The sequence below is a fragment of the Giraffa tippelskirchi genome, chromosome 6 (genome assembly GCF_054371585.1).
Source record: "Giraffa tippelskirchi isolate mGirTip1 chromosome 6, T2T-mGirTip1v1.2.pri, whole genome shotgun sequence".
In the NCBI taxonomy this organism is placed as follows: Eukaryota; Metazoa; Chordata; class Mammalia; order Artiodactyla; family Giraffidae; genus Giraffa; species Giraffa tippelskirchi.
In genome coordinates this window covers 128,943,007-128,962,765 of record NC_137280.1, presented here as the reverse complement: position 1 = coordinate 128,962,765, position 19,759 = coordinate 128,943,007, and the positions used below count along the sequence as shown (strand labels likewise).

At 38.4% G+C, this 19,759-nt stretch overlaps 1 protein-coding gene across 7 annotated transcripts in view; it reads right to left on the bottom strand.

Moving 5' to 3' along the window:
• The window catches only part of LOC145511529 (uncharacterized), a 636,615-nt gene that overhangs the window by 315,323 nt on the left and 301,533 nt on the right, over positions 1–19,759 (bottom strand). For all 7 annotated transcript variants that reach the window (XR_014057920.1, XR_014057918.1, XR_014057919.1 and 4 more), the window contains exon 2: positions 7,167–7,325. Coding sequence is in view for 1 of the 7 variants with exons in the window: in XM_081504979.1 (XP_081361105.1) it covers positions 7,167–7,292 (126 nt within the window). In the remaining 6 variants the exon portion in view is untranslated. The remainder of the gene's footprint in view (positions 1–7,166; positions 7,326–19,759) is intronic.

The following is a 19,759-nucleotide window of genomic DNA, read 5'->3' as shown; positions in this document are numbered from 1 at the left end:
TATATATGGTATTTAGTCAATTGGTAAAGATAACCCTGTATGCAAGACATCAAAAGAGACACAGATAAATAGAACAGTATTATGGACTCTATGGGAGAGGGCGAGGGCGGGATGATATGGGAGAATGGCATGGAAGCATGTAAATTATCATATGTGAAACGAATTGCCAGCCCAGGTTCGATGCATGATACAGGGTGCTCAGGGCTGGTGCACCCGGATGACCCAGAGGGATGGGATGGGGAGGGAGGTGGAAGGGAGGTTCTGGAAGGGGAAAACATGTACACCCATGGTGGATTCATGTCAATGTATGGCAAACAAATACAATATTGTAAAGTTAAAAAATAAAATTAAAAAAAAAAACAGAATCTACAGGAAAAAAAAAAAACAAAACCAATATTTTGAGCCATATCCTCTGAGCTGTCCTGTAGAGACTGAAACCCCCACCGGGTGGAAGAAGTTAAGTACATGATAACAAGACTGTGCCATGTCAACAGCTGCCTCGATTCTGAGAATGGACCTCAAAGAAATGGAAACAAACTGATCTTGTGACTGAAGATTAGCTGTACCTATAACCATCAAGACAACACTGGTCAGACGACCGAAGACCAATTTCAAGATGACTGTCAGAGCTGACTGCTGTTTGTGCATGTAGCCTCCTCCCTCCATCTATAAAAGCTCTTGCCTACTGGTTATGGCAGTGAGGAGTTAGCCTTTGGACAGGAGTCCATTCTTGGATGACCCCTGGCTGCCGACATTCAAAATAAAGCAAATGTTCCTTTTCACCAAAAAAAAAAAAAAAGGATATAGACACGTACGGTCCTGGCGACAACTGTAAACACTGCTGACTACTAGACCAGGAAACCTGCAAGTATTCCCTAGGTTTCAGCTGCTATTCAGTTGAGTGTATAAGGTCCCGTGTAGAAGGTACCAGAGAACTGTGACAAGGCCAAGATTCTGTAAGGATGGCATCTCCCTGCCTGTATTCTATGAGAGCGCCTCTGAAACTCAGTTTGATCCATGGATCAGGAAGATCCTCCTGGAGAAGGAAATGTGAGCCTGAAGCATGTCCCTCAGGCTGAAGCTCCAGGATAAGTAAGTGGGCCTTTTTTACAGGCAGACTCAGGGTGTGTTTTAGCCTGCTGTCTGTGCAGTATCCTTGGTGTGCCAGCAGGCCCAGGACTGTCATTCCAATTTTACAGTCCTGTGGGGCCTAGGAATGCATGCTCCCAACTAGAACCAGGTGATCAAGGGTTGTCTGTTGTGTGGACTGCACATACCTGCCAGCATTAGCGATGCTCCAAGACAGTGCTGAGGGTAAGGCGCATGCCCATAGATCTGAAATGCCGGTAGGGAACAGTGGGAGTGGAACATGTCTGTGGCATTAGCAAGGTTGGGAAAGAGTGTGAGAGGTGGGGCATGCCCACCACTTCAGTGTGGAGGACGAGCACTGGGGGCCAGACACATTCATGGCTTTAAGAAAGCCATTGAGAGCGCTGGGGGCAGGGTGCATCTGTGGCTTGAGTGACGCATGAGATCACTAGCAGTGGCTTTAGAGCAAGGCTTTGGTGAGGCAGTGTTCACATGCACCCACCAGCATCTTCAAGGTAAATGGAGAATGTAAGGAAGGTGTTCACCAACACCTCAATCCTGGAAGAACTTATCCCTGGCCCTCTGGCAAATGCTTTAAGACTATCAAATGAATGTCCTTCACATATAGTCCAGGTACATCACTAATTGCTGCCTTTGTGCTAAATCTCAGGATGAGTGAGATAACCTATAAACCCCTGAAAAGAAATATTTCAGACACCACAAAGCCCTCTGGGTCCCCTAGATATAACCCTCATTGTTTTCCAAAGCCAGGCATTTTGGGGGCCCACTCTCTCTGGTGCCGGTCACAAGGTTTGGGGTGCACAATGTGGGGCCCACATCCATTACTACTCAGTGAGTACCTGAAGATCTGTGAGACCTCTTTCTATTGTGGGCTGTCATGCTGGGGGTGGGGTTTTGATGAGACTGCATCTCTTTCCCTCCTCCCCATCTTGGCATGGGCATTTAATCTTCTGTGGTGGAATTGTAGCTATCAGTTATTTTTGAGAGGTAACAGTTTCTATATGAACCAGTAGATTTGGTGTGTCCATTGGAGGTGGTTATTTCAGGGTCTTCCTACACTGCCATCTTCGACAGCATCCAATTCTTAAATTCTTAATTATTACATTTGATCATCCAATCCAGTGTTCTCAAAGTTTATATCAGAAACACTTAAACACAAATTACTCATGTTGATGTATGGCAGAGACCAACACAGTATTGTAAAGCAATTACCATCCAATAAAAAAGGAGAAAAACAAACAAACAGAAATTTCTGGGCCCCACCCAAGTTTCTGATTCAGTAATGTGGGGTGGGCTGTGATAATTTCAAACAAGTTCCCAGGTGGTGCTGAGGTTGTCTGAGTTCCATGTTTTGAGAAATACTCATCTAGTTCAACTGCTTCACTTTAGAGTTGTAGAACCAAAACTCAGAGAAGTAAAGGACTCAACCAAGATCACAACATGGATTAACAGCCAAGAGAAAATGAGAACACAGGTCTTTTGGTCTCCAAGCAAATGGTCTCTTAACCAAAGAGGCACCTGACCTCTCTCCCTTTCATATTTGCAATAAAGAGACACAATATTTGGCTAGAGTTATAAATAATAACTCCTCTGACATGTCCTGATTCACTAAGTTGACAGATATTCATGAATCGTTGTTGTGCTCAGTCGCTCAGTCATGTCCAACTCTTTGCAGCCCCAGGGACTGTAGCCCACTAGGCTCCTCTGCCCACGGAATTTTCTAGGCAAGAATACTAGAATAGGTTGCCATTTCCTTCTCCAGGTGGATCTTCCTGATCCAGGGATCAAACTGAGTTTCTTGTGTCTCTTGCATTGGCAGCTGGATTCTTTACCACGAGTGTCATCTGGGAAGATCCATTCATGAATTAGAGTTGTTAATTAACTTTCTTGATTCTTAAGCTCCTGTAAATTTGGGGTAACTAATTCCTGCTTTGCAGCTCTGTCCTGAGGATTGGATATAATTATAAATTTTCCCCACTGGAATATAAGCTTCATGAAGTTGAGTATTCTGCTTATCTTTATTTCTTGCTGCATTCCTACATCCAGAAACACTGCCTCACATAAATTAGTTATTTATAAATATTTCTTGAATAAATAAAAATGAATACATGGTACATTGTAGGAACTCAATAAATGGTGGCTTTATTGCTATCTTAAAGTCATCACTACCACCACTATCACTACTATCACCAATTTACATTTCTCTGATTCATTTTCTATTCTATTTTCTCCATTTCATGTTTTTTTTTTATTTTTATTTTTTTACATCCTCTTTACCTGCCAAGCTCCATCATATTTTCTGGTAATGATGTCTATATTTTATGGCTTCGGAAAAACAGGCCAGATGTTAATTTTTTGTTGTTGTTACTCTTTCAGCAAATTCACACGATTACTACTGAGGTGCTTTTTTCAAATGGGGAGCTTTAAATTACTGCAAACATTCTGCCTTGGCTGCCTTTTAAATCTTTTCCAGTTGTCAACTTCAAAGGGAGGATGACCATTGGCTGTTTGGGACATGTTTTAACTCCTTAGACAACAATGAAACATCTTCAGCTGCAGTGTTGGAAGGACATCCCTCCTTGCCCTGTATGGGACTCTCTTTTGCCTCAGTTAACAGCCAGGCAAATAGGAAAGAGACTTCGCTGAATCTACTCTGTAGCACATTCTCCCTGTCTAAGATATCTGGTATTATACACCCAAACTCCTTGTGAAAGGAAGCATTCATGTGCACCAATAAAAGATATTACTCAGAGCCCTGAACAGTTTTTGGAGGAAAACAATGAAAGAGAATGGAAAAATGTCTTGCTAGCTATTGACCCTGGTTGCATTATACATTCATTAGGAGAGCACATTAAAAATTTTGACGCACAAACATCTTTCAAAACTGCTCAATCAGACCCTGTGAGGACTGGGTTACAGGCATCTGCAGTTTAGAAAACCTCATTTGTTACCTACTTTCCTTCAAAGACCAGTGAAGAGCGCTTCAGAAGTGTTTCATGGATCCTCAACACAATGAAAAAAGTCAAAGTAGCAGGAATTTTATAATCTTTAATAAAGACTCTCCTTTATTCTGAGAGTAGCCATTCTCCCTTGCACTGCTGAAGAGAATCATTAACCACCATTAAATAAATAAAATGACACCATGACTCAGCTTGCACAAGTTACGTATCCTGAGAGGAAGCAAGATTGTAATCCAAATCTTTAATTTAGAATATCTGCCCTTATGGCTTCAACCTGGGGCTCACATTTGAAATTAGTGTTGTTTCCTGTCTTTCACACAGGCATGTGACAATCTAAGTTGCATTGCCTGTGTTTCCTGGTCAACCATCAAGAGGCTGTCTCTTGCAGTCTCTTTCAGCTAGTCTGGAGGAAGGATGTCTATTGCTCTGGGGGTCCACCCAAGGTTTCCAACATGAATTTCGTGTATGACATTAAGCCCATACCTCAAATCAGATTGCCCTAGGCATACACTCTTAATATTCTGAAACTCCATATAACATCTGAAAGGCATTAAAAGATATATAAACAACAACTTGGGGCTTCCCAGGTGGTGCTAGTGGGAAAGAACCTGCATGCAATGCAGGAGACTTAAGAGACGTGGGTTCACCCCTGGGTCAGGAATATCCCCTGGAGGAGGGCATGGAAACCCACTCCAGTATTCTTGCCTGGAGAATCCCATGGATGGAAGAGCCTGGTGGGCTACAGTCCATAGGGTTTCAAAGAGTCAAACACAATTGAAGCAATGTAGCATGCATGCACACACACACAGGAACAACTTAATTTTATTTACATGGATCATGTTCTTCCTGATTGTTTTGGTTTTAACATATTCTTTTTTAAAATAACAGTAAATAATTATAATGTTATATGCTATAAATATAATTATTATAATATAATTATAATATATATAGCTCTAAAAATGATATATTTATGTGATAGATTTTTAACAATGTTGGTAATGCTCTTTGTGAGAGAATCATTAATTTATATATCTTCAGTTGCCCTGGTTTGTATAATCCAAAAATCTGGGGTTATCAAGTATTCAGAACATGGTGACTCACAACCATTATTTTTTTGCCAGCAATTCATGATGACAATTTACTATTCATTTTGGAAAAGGATAACCACCCCTCACACACCCAGATTCCTTTTCATACAATTCTGAGGATTCAAACCAAGTCCATTTATAACTGAGTTTGGGTATCAAACAACAAACAAATATGTGTTCTATGAGAAGGACAGTCTTGCTACAGCCTTGAATAGCTTCTTAAAACGAACTCTTTCCCCTGTAACTTCCTAAAGCACCTGATCAGTCCCCTTGATTGGCATTTATCACTTGTTTTCTAGAGTGATTCCTATTTATATACCAGCAGATCCTTGGCATCCTTATGAATTATCAGTTCCAGTTTCAGTTCTTCCTATGCGACCCTGAGGAGACCATAATTTGTATAATGTGTCATATTGTCATGGTATGAATTTAAATCACAGTCACTTTGAGCTGGTGTAAAAAACTGAACGACTCAGGCAGTGTAAATACTCAGGATAATTACCCAGCATCTCCCCTCAATATAGCTCTTGTTTGCCATTTGTATGAGATCAAAACTTTTATTTTTGTTGAAACAACTAAGAATATTTTAGTGTAAATTAAAATAGTAATTAATTGGTAATATAAGGCTGTTTGTAGAAAATGTCTGATAGAGGTAGGATTCAGAAGTAATAACAACAGAGGGTTTCCCTGGTAGCTCAGTGGTAAAGAATCCACCTGCCAATGCCAAAGACGAAGGTTCAATCCCTGAGTCAGGAAGATCCCCTGGAGGAAATGGGAACCCACTCCGGTATTCTTGCCTTGGAAAGCCCATGGACAGAGGAGCATGATGGGCTACAGCCCATGGGGTTGCAAAAGAGTTGGACATGATTTAGAGACTGAACAACAGGTAACAACAGGTAACACTGGTACTTACTATATGCGCGGTACCATAAAAATAGCTTTATATTCACGATCTCATCAGATCCTCACAACCCTACAATTTAATTATAGTATTAAACCCATTCTGCAGAGAAGAAAATGCTGCTTAGAGGCTTTGGTTTAAAGTTACATAGGCAGAGTCAAGACAAGTAAAATGCTGCGTTTGACTCTCAAACATGTACTTTTTCCCTCCTTTAAAAAAATAGATATAATTGACATACAACATTTAGTTTAAGATATACAAAATAATGATTTGACATTTGTATGTACTCCAAAATGATCACTACAATAAGTCTAGTTAACACCTATCACTGTATGTGAACAATTTTTTCTTGTGATGAAAACTTTTAAAATCTACTCCTTTAGCAATTTTCAAATATACAACACAGTATTATTAACCTTAGTTGCCATGCTGTACTTTACTTGCTCTATATATGGTAGTTTGTACGTTTTAACATCCTTACCTCATTTCTTCAACACCCACCACCACCCCGAACCCGACCTCTGGCAACTACCAATCTGTTCTCTACATCCATCAGCCCCTTTGATTGTTTGTTTTTATTTAGTTGTAATTGACAAATATTAGTTTCAGGTGTACAACTACTGATTAGATATTTATATATGTTGTGAAATGAATACCACAGTAAGTCTAGTTAACACTGTTATCGTACATAGTTACGAAATTATTTTTTCTTGTAGTGAGAACTTCTAAACTTTTCAACTTTTTAAAGTTGGTCATAACTTTCTTTCCAAGGAGTAAGCGTCTTTTAATTTCATGGCTGCAATCACCATCTACAGTGATTTTGGAGCCCAAGTCAACCTCTGTAGCACATCCAGTGGTGTCCCAATGCCATTTACAGATTCTTAAGGAAGAGCTGATTTGAAACCAGGAAGTACCAGTGAGGTTCTGCCTAATTAACTTTGAGAGAAAGGGAATATCACATCTTATTCTTTTATAATAAAGTGAAAGACCCTAAAATAATTCATAGTTAATTTCTCCATCTCTGTATTTGGATTGTCCAGAGAAAAAGAACCAATAGAATACTTACAAATATAAGTGAAAGGAGATTTATCATAGGGATTGGCTTACCTGATTATGAAGACTGAGAAGTTCAATGATCTGCTGTCTGCAAACTGCAGAACCAGGTGAGCCCATGGTATAATTCAGCCTGGGTCTGAATCCTAAAAACCAGTGCAACTGGTGGTGTAGATCCATGTTCAGAGGCCAGAGAACCAGGAGTACAGGTATCTAAGGGCAGGAGAAGATGAATGTCTCAGTTCAAGCAGAAAAAGCAAATTCCCACGTCCTCTGACTCTTTGCTGTATTAGGCCCTCAAATGATTGGATGATGCCCACCCACACTGGTGAGGATGAATGACCTTTTTACTCCATTTACTGATTCAAATGCTAATCTCTTCCAGAGACATCCTCATAGACATACACAGAAATAATGTTTTCCCAGATATTTGGACATCCTTTTGCTCAACCAATTAACACCTAAAATTAACCATCACAATCCTCATATCTTGCCATGAAACTAATTAGATAATTATTTATTTTATTATAAAAAATGGAAAGAAGGAGAAAGAGGGTTTTGAGGGTACATAGAAGGCAGATACACCCTTTTGAGGGGGGCACCTGGAAAAGCCTCCCTTTGGAAATGATACAGGATCTGGAACGGAAAGACGAGGCAGACAGCTAAATTAGAACACGCACTTAACACACGAGAGGTGAGCTGTTGCAACAGGTGTAAGTGTCTGAGGCAGATGAAACAGCATGTTTTAAGCAGCAAGGATCAGGAAGCAGTTAAAGAAGTGAAAAAAATGTAGATGAATTTTGATGATTGAAATCCTGAAAAAATCTGAATAAGAGCTACAGTATGGTTTAATAGCATTATAGCAATATCAGTTTTCTGATTTTCATAAACCAGAAATTATGACTACTATAATAATTTTATGATTATGGTAATTTATGATTATTATTATACTTTTATTATAATTATGAAATATGCTATTGTTAAATTACCCCAGGGAAGGGTTTGTGGGAGCTTTCTATACTATTTTCTCAACTTTTTGTTATTCTAAAATGATTTCAAAATAAATTTTTTTTTTAAAAAAGAACATTTGGACAATGACTTCTGGATGTCAGCTTGAAATTGGGACTTCAAGTTCATGGGTATCAATAAAACTACAGATATGTGGCATTCTTTGGCATTCTTTTGGCATTGACAAAGAATGCTCAAACTACTGCACAACTGCTCTCATCTCACACACTAGTAGAGTAATGCTCAAAATTCTCCAAGCCAGGCTTCAGCAATACGTGAACCGTGAACTTCCAGATGTTCAAGCTGGTTTTAGAAAAGGCAGAGGAACCAGAGATCAAATTGCCAACATCTGCTGGATCATCAAAAAAGCAAGAGAGTTCCAGAAAAACATCTATTTCTGTTTTATTGACTATGCCAAAGCCTTTGACTGTGTGGGTCACAACAAACTGTGGAAAATTCGGAAAGAGATGGGAATACCAGACCATCTGACCTGTCTCTTGAGAAACCTGTATGCAGGTCAGGAAGCAACAGTTAGAACTGGACATGGAACAACAGACTGGTTCCAAATAGGAAAAGGAGTATGTCAAGGCTGTATACTGTCACCCTGCTTATTTAACTTATATGCAGAGTACATCATGAGAAACGCTGGGCTGGAAGAAACACAAGCTGGAATCAAGATTGCCGGGAGAAATATCAATAACCTCAGATATGCAGATTGACACCACCGTTATGGCAGAAAGCGAAGAAGAACTAAAGAGCCTCTTGATGAAAGTGAAAGAGGAGAGTGAAAAAGTTGGCTTACAGCTCAACATTCAGAAAACTAAGATCATGGCATCTGGTCCCATCACTTCATGGGAAATAGATGGCTAAATAGTGGAAACAGTGTCAGACTTGATTTTTTGGGCTCCAAAATCTCTGTAGATGGTACTTGCAGCCATGAAATTAAAAGACGCTTATTCCTTGGAAGGAAGGTTATGACCAACACAGATAGCATATTTAAAAGCAGAGACATTACTTTGCCAACAAAGGTCCTTCTAGTCAAGGCTATGGTTTTTCCAGTGGTCATGTATGGATGTGAGAGTTGGATGGTAAAGAAAGCTGAGCGCTGAAGAATTGATGCTTTTGAACTGTGGTGTTGGAGAAGACTCTTGAGAGTCCCTTGGACTGCAAAGGGATCCAACCAGTTCATCCTAAAGGAGATCAGTCCTGGGTGTTCATTGGAAGGACTGAAGAAGCTGAAATTCCAATACTTTGGCTACCTCATGTGAAGAGTTGACTCATTGGAAAGGACCCTAATGTTGGGAAGGATTATTGGGGGCAGGAGGAGAAGGGGACGAAAGAGGATGAGATGGTTGGATGGCATCACTGACTCGATGGACATGGGTTTGGGTAAGCTCCGGGAGTTGGTGATGGACAGGGAGGCCTGGCGTGCTGTGATTCATGGGGTCGCAAAGAGTCGGACATGACTGAGCAACTGAACTGAACTGAACTGACAGATGTGTGATGAGTTTATCCACTTAAGCTTATCCTTAAGCTTATCCACTGTGCTCTTTTGGCATGTGGAGTGCTATATTGCCTTAATTTATTAGTGGTGCTTCGCATCTGACATATGTCCCCCAGGCACTGGTGATAGTCATCTTAAAAGCAAATTGTAACCAGGATTCTGAGCAGATGAGAATTAGATGTCTACTTTTCTATGTATCCATGAATGTCAGCACTCTGCTATGGAATATATAATAGGTAGGCATCTGTGACTCCATGTACAGGCCATTAGCTGAGAATTGAGGCTCAGGGAAGTCTAATTGAATCATACTGCATGACAATATAAGCAGAATGTGGCCATCGAAGGTCAAAAGAAGTAACACATACAATACTGTGTAACAGCTACAATGACAGTCATTCTTATCGCTACCTAAGACTTATCATCAGTCTAGCGCTGGTTACAGAAAGTAAGACACAGAACCAGGGATAATCAGACAGTAAGCCATACAAATTAGTGGAGTTGAGCCTGGACTGACCTACTGTCAAGAGCACAATCGTCACTCCTCTGAAACCAATGTGGCATGGAGCACTCACTAAGATTATGTCATTCTTCTGCTCACAGTTCTGTCCCTGTTCCTCACTGCTCACCAGAAGAAATAGGCTTTCCTCTGAAAGATGTTTAGGCTGTCCCTGATTGGCCCTTGCCTTGTTTTTTCACCTCATTTCTTTTTCTTACATTCTAAAATTACCAAATTCTTTTACTGATCTTCAAAGACTTTGGGTTCCTTTACACCTCTAAGCAACAAACTGTATTTTCTCAACCTTCTTGTGTTAACTCAAACCTTACTGTGTCTGTGATGCTTCTTTTAGCTTGTCCAAACTTAGGAACATCTTCCTTATATTTTCAGTCACCCTGTAAGTAGCTATATTTTAAAAAGTGTCATTTTGTATTTTAACGTGCTTTTCCACATATCTGTCTTGGCACTAAGCTGCAAACTCTTTGAGGGAAAAGTGATTCCTCTTTGATGTCTTCAGGGCCTATAAGACTGCCTGACATAGTGTAGGTATTGATTAAAATTTTGATGAATGAATATAAACAAAATTTATTGAGCACTACTTGCCTTAATTAACAGGAAAAAATGTTATAATGGTTTCCAATAAGAATCATCAATATTAGTACAAAGGAATTTACGTCAATGGCTTTGAAGCATCAATAAGAGATCAGATTGTGGTTTAGTAAACTGAACTTGCTTATCATCATACCCCATGCATGCTGGTTAGGGAAACCACATGGTTTAAAAAAATCTACTTCAAAATGCAGAAAACACTATCAGAATTCTTAAGATACCTATACAATACAAAATTATTTTTTAACAAAACAGATCATTTCTTTCTACTTATCCCACCATGGTGCTATGGACTTTTGTTCCCCATTTTAATAGATTATTCTTTATGATAATAATTTTTTATTATTTCACAAAGCCTTTTGTTGAAAGGGCAAGGCTTCCAGATGAAAAATGGCAATGCTTAAAATCCTTTTACGGAAACTCATGGGTAAATTTATTTTCTTTTCCAGTGAATAAGTGCAATATATTCCAATTTTAGAAAAGGACTAATAAGAAGGGACAAATAAGTAAAGGTGACGTAAGAAGAAGCTATAAGCTTGAATGATCTCAGGTCTGCAAAAATATTCCAAGTACAACAAGATACTTATTTATTCCAAAATATTTCCAATTTTGGGAAACAGGGATTCCAAACATTCCAAAGTATTCCAAAATATTCCATGGAAAACAAAAACAGGGGAGGGAGATTAAAGAAGTAAGGGAAAGATCTATAAGCTGAACCTTGATGTTACTGAAGGATTAAATTGAGTTTACTGACAAGCATTTTTAATATAAAATGGGACTCAAATAGTTTTTGAAATTTACAGTCTGATGTAATTATATAGACATTTCTGCCAATTACATGGCATATACTATATTAACCCTTGGGATGCCATCGTCAATAAAACATAGACCTTGCCTCTGAGAGGCTTGGTCTTGAGGGAAGCAGAACAGTCAAAGCCCACATTATGGAATTCTATGGACTTGAATTTGGATGCCATAACGTCAAATTATTAGTTATGTCACTTGGGCTAGTTAAGATACCTTTGTAGTTCATTTATCTGTAGAAGGGGAATAATAATAAACAAGTGTGTTTTGAAGATTATACAAGAAAATTCCTGGAATGTGCTTGGAATTGCCTGGCTGAAAGTAAACACACATATAGACATTTAGCTGAGAAAGTTAAATAATCATTTTCCTAATTTATATATGTATAGGCTCTATGTATAAAAGGACTAATGGGAGTACATAATAATATAAGAAATCTCTATACAAAATTTTACTATATAAAAATAAGTCAGCCTATCCTCAATTTCATTAAAAAAAATCACTGAAAAATGGCAACTTTTTTCTGAAGAAGAAAAGGTGAAGTCAAGACTATATGGTCCCTGTGAGAGATAGATACAAAAAAAATAGCATTCACCTTGACTTCAGGAAAACTCCACATTCGTCAGAATTGTCTGTCCAAAAATGGAATGCACTGCTTCATGAATTGATGACTTCTCTGCAACCCAATATCTCAAATACCATTGAAGAACAATTTGAGATTGCAGAGAGATTAAGGTAAGTAATAATTTAAGGGTAATTAGTGATAAGCAGTTGATCCAACCAGATCCTAGGAAAAGCTGCCAACTCTACATCTATGGCCTGACTCTCCATTTATTTTTGCCACAGAAAGAAGGCCATAATCAAGTTCTGGCTGTTGCTTTACCATTCAAATTGACTGTGTTCTGGTTGATTATGAGGAAACTTTAGAGCAACTTACTAACCATGCTGTGAAACAATTGATTTCCCAATGATTGGCCATCATTTTTCTTCTCTGGTCATATACAACAGAATCAACAAAATCAAAATAATTACAAGTGATTGGTGAAAAGGCTGTGCACTATTATTCCACACTGAGTTTTCTCTTTATTCGGATTTATGAAGTTCTGAAAACAATGTGTTTTTCCCATTACTGAGGACATGCATCAGCACCTATTTTGCACTTTCACCAAGGTACAAACATTGGTTAAAAGGATTGTCACTGCTTATGCCTAAAGTGAGTCACTGACAGCTACCATTTGGTATGGAAGGTAATGGTGTTTAGAATCAGAAAGACCAAGACTTGAGGTCCACCTTTATCCATTATGGCCTTGGGAACAGGTAACCTATGACTGCTTCTTTATGGGCTAAAATACTCATTGCACAAGAAATATATGGACTTAAAAAGAAATAATATTTTACCATGCCTAAAATGATCTTTAACATCCTTAATATAAGTGATGAAAGAGTAAATATCATTTATTAATATGTCCCTTATTTCAACTGCATCTATGAACCCTCATACATTATGGAGGGGTCCCCAAACTCCATGATCTAATGCCTGACGATATGAGGTGGAGCTGATGTAATAATATGGACATGAATTTGGGTAAACTCTGGGAGTTGGTGATGGACAGGGAGGCCTGGCATGCTGCGGTTCATGGGGTCGCAAAGAGTCGGACACGACTGGGCGACTGAACTGAACTGATGTAATAATGATAGAAATAAAGTGCACAATAAATATATGCACTTCAATCATCCCAAAACCATCCATACCTTGCTGTCTGTGGAAAAACTGTCTTCCACAAAACTGGTCCCTAGTGCCAAAAAGATCGCTATTTGCTGCACTATAGACAGGATTGGAGACAGAGCTGGATAAATTAAGATGTTCCTTTAAGTCTCTCCTTTATAGGGGAGAAAATTGAAGCCCAAGTTTCCACAGCTAAATAACGGAGGCACTAAATGAAAGAAAAGGATTCATTCCCCATCTCCTGCTTCTCAGTCTAATGCTCATTCTACAATGCATGCTATCTCTGGTTGTGTTGTTGTTCACTCACCAAGTTGTGTCCACCTCTTTGTGACCTCAAGGACTGCAGCACGCCAGGCTTCCCTGTCCTTCCCACTATCTCCTGGAATTTGCTCAAACTTATGTCCATTGAGTCAGTGATGCTATCTAACCATCTCATCCTCTGCTGCTCCCTTCTCTTTTTGCCTTCAGTCTTTCCCAGCATTGTTTTTTTTTTTTCTTCTGGTGAGTCAGGTCTTCGCATCAGACAGCCATAGCAATGGAGCTTCAGCTTCAGCATCAGTCCTTCCAGTGAATATTCAGGATTGATTTCTGTTAGGATTGACTGGTCTGACCTCCTTGCAGTCCAAGGGACTCTCAAGTCTTCTCCAACACCACAGTTTGAAAGCATCAATTCTTCGGCGCTCAGCCTTCTTTATGGTCCAACTCTCATATCTGTATATGACTACTGGAAAAACACAGCTTGACTATACGGACCTTTGTTATCTCTGGTAATGCTACTTATTCGAAAGAAATAATTCTCTTGTCTTGAGAAAATTAAATATTGCATAAAGGAGTACAAAGAGCATGAGCTTTGGAATCAGACGTTCTTCATTTGATTCTAAGATTCGCCACTTGCTAGTTGGAGGCCTTGGGCAAACCACAACCTTTGTGACCCTTTGTTTTCTCACTTAAATTTATGGGTTATCATGTGTATCTCATGAGACTTGTGTAAAAATTTGAAATAAAGAATATAATATCCTTAGAACACCATTTGCCACAGTAAGAACTCTTGCTAAAAATTAGATACTGATAATAATGGGAAGAGGTTTAAGTACCCTAACAGGCTTAAGGAGGAGAGAAGAGACAGGAAGTCCTCTTGGCAGTCCCCAAGTGCCTTCAATGTGGCAGTCACTCACAGAACAGGAATTCACTACAACAGGGAAACATCAGTGTGTTGTGTTTTTCTTCTCCTCCAATAGCTATAGAAAAAAAAATACATTTTTTAACTTCTTCCTTTAGATTTTCCAAGTTCGTGTTCTTTCTCTGCTCCTAATAAGTACTCTCCTCAGGGAATGCCCACATAGTGCCTGCAACCTACAGCCACTTCTGGTCCTAGTTTGGTTCTGAGGCACATGGGTATCGCACAGCACTGCACCTCCAGAGCTGAGACATCCATCCAAATCTCTTTTCCGTGACTGTCACTGTCTCCAAGGTCTGTTTGCCATTTTGGTGAATTAACTTACACCCACAGCTGAGCCTAATCCTATCAAGTTCTTCAAGGAATTCAGTGCTCCATGAGTTTAGCTTTCTAATCACTGTACAACATAATGCTAGGTGCAACCAGATCCATGTGCACAATTTTACAGTATATACCATTTGACTGCCTCTTTTTCAGTTGCTTGGTTAACCTCCAATTTCACAAAGTGGCTCTGATCTGTGGTTTTATTTCATGTAAGTATTTCCCTGTTTACTAAATATTTCTGTTGGATAATCTGGCTATCCAGAAATTTCTTTTTATAAAAAAATTCTAGAGTTTTATGATACAGGCAAAGATAAACTTCCACAGGGATTTTAAAAAATGCCTGCAAAGGGAAGTTAAAACTTTTAGTTTGGATATTAAAAACAACTTACTCACTTGTATTGTGCCCATAACATTTTGCTCATCAAGAGTATTTATAGCAATTCCATAAAGTTCCATAACTCTGAAAGCTCATGTCTCCTATTTTCTCTTTTTATACTTCTCTCATTTATGAATCGTCAAATTTCACATTTCTTCTTGTTCACCTTTGATATTGACTGAAGTATGTAGAGACTTTATGGACAAAGTCATGGTTTGAAGTTCTATTTTACATTCATATAGACCTAGCTTGAATTTCAGTTCATCCATTTACCTTGTGACCTTGTGCAAATGGCTTTGTCTGGACTCAGTTTCTTTATCTATGAAATGGTACTGAAATAATAGTACCTACTTTTAAAGTTCTGAGGATTAAATTATGCATATGAAATGCATATAAAAAGACTGACAATGCCCTTCATGGAACCACTTTCACAAGCAATTTTTTAAAAGACTAAAATGCTTAGCCCAACGGGGTTGACATGTGATAGGACTCTAGAAATCGAGACACTTAGTTGCTAATCATCATTATCATCTTCATTTTAAAAAAATTAATTAATTTAATTGGAGGCTAATTACTTTACAATATTGTAGTGGTTTTTGCCATACATTGACATGAATCAGCCATGGATGTACATGTGTCCCCCATCCTGAACCCCCCCTCCGACCCCCCTCCCCATCCCATCCCTCTGGGTTGTCCCAGTGCACCGGCCCTGAGCACCCTGTCTCATGCATCGAACCTGGACTGGCGATCCATTTCACATATGGTAATATACATGTTTCAATGCTATTCTCTCAAATCATCCCACCCTTGCCTTCTCCCACAGAATCCAAAAGTTTGTTCTTTACATCTGTGTCTCTTTTGTGTCTTGCATATAGGGTCATCATTACCATCTTTCTAAATTCCATATATATGTGTTAACATACTGTATTGGTGTTTTTCTTTCTGATTTCTTCACTCCATATAATAGGCTCCAGTTTCATCCACCTCATTAGAACTGATTCAAATGCATTCTTTTTAATAGCTGAGTAATATTCCATTGTGTATATGTACCACAGCTTTCTTATTCATTCATCTGCTGGTGGACATCTAGTTTGCTTCCATGTCCTAGCTATTGTAAACAGTGCTGCGATGAACACTGGGGTACACGTGTCTCTCTCAATTCTGGTTTCCTCAGTGTGTATGCCCAGCAATGGGATTGCCATGTCGTATGGCAGTTCTATTTCCAGTTTTTTAAGGAATCTCCACACTGTTCTCCATAGTGGCTGTACTAGTTTGCAAGAGGGTTCCCTTTTCTCCACACCCTCTCTAGCATTTATTGATTGCAGACTTTCTGATAGCAGCCATTCTAACTGGCATGAGATGGGACCTCATTGTGGTTTTGATTTGCATTTCTCTGATAATGAGTGATGTTGAGCATCTTTTCATGTGTTTGTTAGCCATTTGTATGTCTTCTTTGGAGAAATATCTGTTTAGTTCTTAACTATCACCTATTTAAGCACTTTACGTATATTATCTCAATGTTTGCAACACCTTAGAGTCTGAATCATGTTCTTTTTACAGTTGAGGTAATCAAGGCTGAGAGAATTTTAGTAACTTTCAAAGAAGCTGAGTTAATAGATAAAGGGAGAGTTAAACTGGGTTCTGTTAAAAGTTTGCATTCCTAATCATTACATTACCCTATTTTACCTTTTTCACTTTGAAAATTTAGACATGTGTCAAAATGCTAGTTCATGGATATGTTTTGTTGGTCTGATATGGATTTTTTTAATAGTCTTACATTGAAAACTTAGGAAAAATCAGAACATATAGCCTTTTTGGTTTAAGTCCTACTTGGAGACAATTGTCTAAACTCATAGTCACTGTGACTTTCAATCAGATATGCATCTCAAGTTCATATCACCCCTTATTGCTTCACTTCTTTCCAACAGCTGCTTGGCCTCCATTGTCATGTAACTTTTATGTCTCACTCGAGGCTATGGAAGGTATACAACATGTACTATGTTCTTAGTCTGTCAGAACAATACCAACCTTATGTGTTCTGAATAAATATTAAAGCAGGCACTGCAGGCATCACCTGCCTTTCAATAACACGAGAGATTACCATTATTTCATTTACTGATTAAATACTCATATATTACCCTATTCAATCTGTTATGACATGCTGTAATTCTGGTTCACACAGAAAGATTTAAAACGCATTGCCCCATGAACATTGCTGTCTGTTTTAATCCACTCTTTGGATGTATCCAGCTCTCCTGGGGAGTGGAAACCTCCGAGTGTAATCTAAGCCTGGGCTGCCTGAGTTATTACATCTCTGCAGAAATTACACAAGGCGTTGGGACAATGAGAGGTCTCATTTTCTCAGTCCATAGTTCCTTACTAGCAGTAGTGACAAGACTAGAGCGACTAAGATAATATGGATTTGCAAATATACTATGTTCTACCTATATTGAGTTGCCAACTTGACACTATCCATTGGGAGAAGGAACAGAGCAGAACCTGGAGGTTCTCTTGAGCATAGAAGGATACTTACTTTATATATGAGTAATCTTTATGAATTAATTTATTACCTAAAGTTCCAATCTTTTCCCAAACTCTTCTCTAGACATTATCCCAAATATGGCTGGACTTGTCATTATTATTTATTTTGTTTGAATCAATTTTTCTCATTATAAGGGCATTATCCTAAAGATGGTTTTGACAGATCTTTCAAATCATAAACTCTACCAGATTATTTTGATGAGCCTGGCTCTCCCTCCTTTTGTATGAAAAGCAAGCCAATCAATGGTTCTGCTGTTTTCTTTCTTTGTTCCCTCTCTTTCCTAACAGAGTCAGGATAATCTTCTTATATTTTAAAAAATGTATTAATTAACTCCTTCATATTTCAGGAAATATAAGATCAACCTAACTCTGTTAGGAAAGAGATAGAGGGAACTAAGAAAGAAAACAGGCAGAATCATGGATGAGTGGGTGGGTGGGTGGATGGATGGATATAGATAAATAAGAGTTATAGAGGTATGATAAATTGATCAATAGATACAAGCAATATTAAGCAAGAAGTGCTGCTCTAAGAGAGAAGATAGGAAGATATTGGTGTACTCAATTAAAAAAAAAATTATCTCTTGGTCAATCAGCAAATCTTGTTGCTTTACCTTCAAAACATATTCAGAATTCAGCCAGTTTCTCCACTACTATCACCTCCATGCTGGTTCAGGCCATGATCATCTTTCCTCTGGATTACTGCAATATCCTTTCAGCTATTATTCTGGCTGAGCTCTCGTACCCTACCTGTCTCTTCCAAGCAGGGTGATCTTGATAAAGCATGATTTTTAGATTAATTTTTCAGATATGTCAATCCTTCCTTGGAAATACTCTAATTAAATATTATCTTTTTTATGGTAAAAGTTAAAGGCTCATTATGACCTACAAAGGCTGACATAATCACCCCTTCTGCCCCTATTTTACCTCTCTGACTTCATCCCCTCCTATTCTTCTACTCATTCACCCACTTCAGGAACACTGGTTCCCTAAGTGTTCCCATGTACTTGTCCTGGAGCCATTGCAGGGCCTCTGAACTTGACATTTCCTTCAGCATGAACTCTTCCATATTATTTACACACACACACACACACACACACACATACATGTGTGTGTATATATAGTGTCCCTCTCACTTCATCGAGATTTTTACTCAAAAAAAAATAAATAAATAAAACCAAAAACATCTTCTCTGAGAAGATTTACTTAGCTACCTTTCTAAAAATATCAACTGCCCCACAACCACCAATTCATATCCCACACCCCTGCTTGGTTTTACTCCTAAATTCTTATCACAATTTAACCAATATTTTTTACTTATTTATCTTATTTATTATCTGTGCCCTTCAACAAGCTCCATAAGGGCAGGAATATTTTTCTGTTGTTAACTGTGTCCCCTGGCCCCTAGAACAGCAGCTGAGTTACAATACTCATCAAATGAATGAGTAAATGATAAATGAGATCATACATGCCAAGCCCAGAAAGCAGTACATGCACTGATTCACACATTTTCTTAGTTTATACAGAATAGAAAGGTAGATTAGAACTACTCTTTCTCCTTACTTCATATCTCCAAAGATCCATGACTCCACAATATCTTAAAAGAATACAGTTGAAACCTAACTGCTAAACTTTCTTTCTCAAATATGTTTTAAAAAGGTATGTCATTCATTGTACTGTGGGAGATCTTTTGTCCAAAGCCAACTGCTTAATGGCTTTTTTCTTTCACCATGAAATGAAAGCTAAAATAAATAAAAGTAGCAACCTAACAGTCCAGAACAACCCTAGACAAAAAGTGTAAATGAATGTGCTCAATGATAAAAGAAGAAAAAATTCAGGGTAGAAAAACATATTGACTATTTCAATTCCAGTTTCCTAGGGATTTTGTGTAAGGAAAACCTAAGCAAACTTTGTACAAATTTTACTTCAGGAAGCTTCTTTATTACTTATAACTGCCAAGAAGTTAAATAGGATTCACCAAGTTTTGTAAATAGAGAAAAATCAACTATTTTCATTCAGTAAATGTCAAAAAAGTCAAGACATCAGCAATGAACAAGCAAAGTTTACACAAAAAATAATGTACCC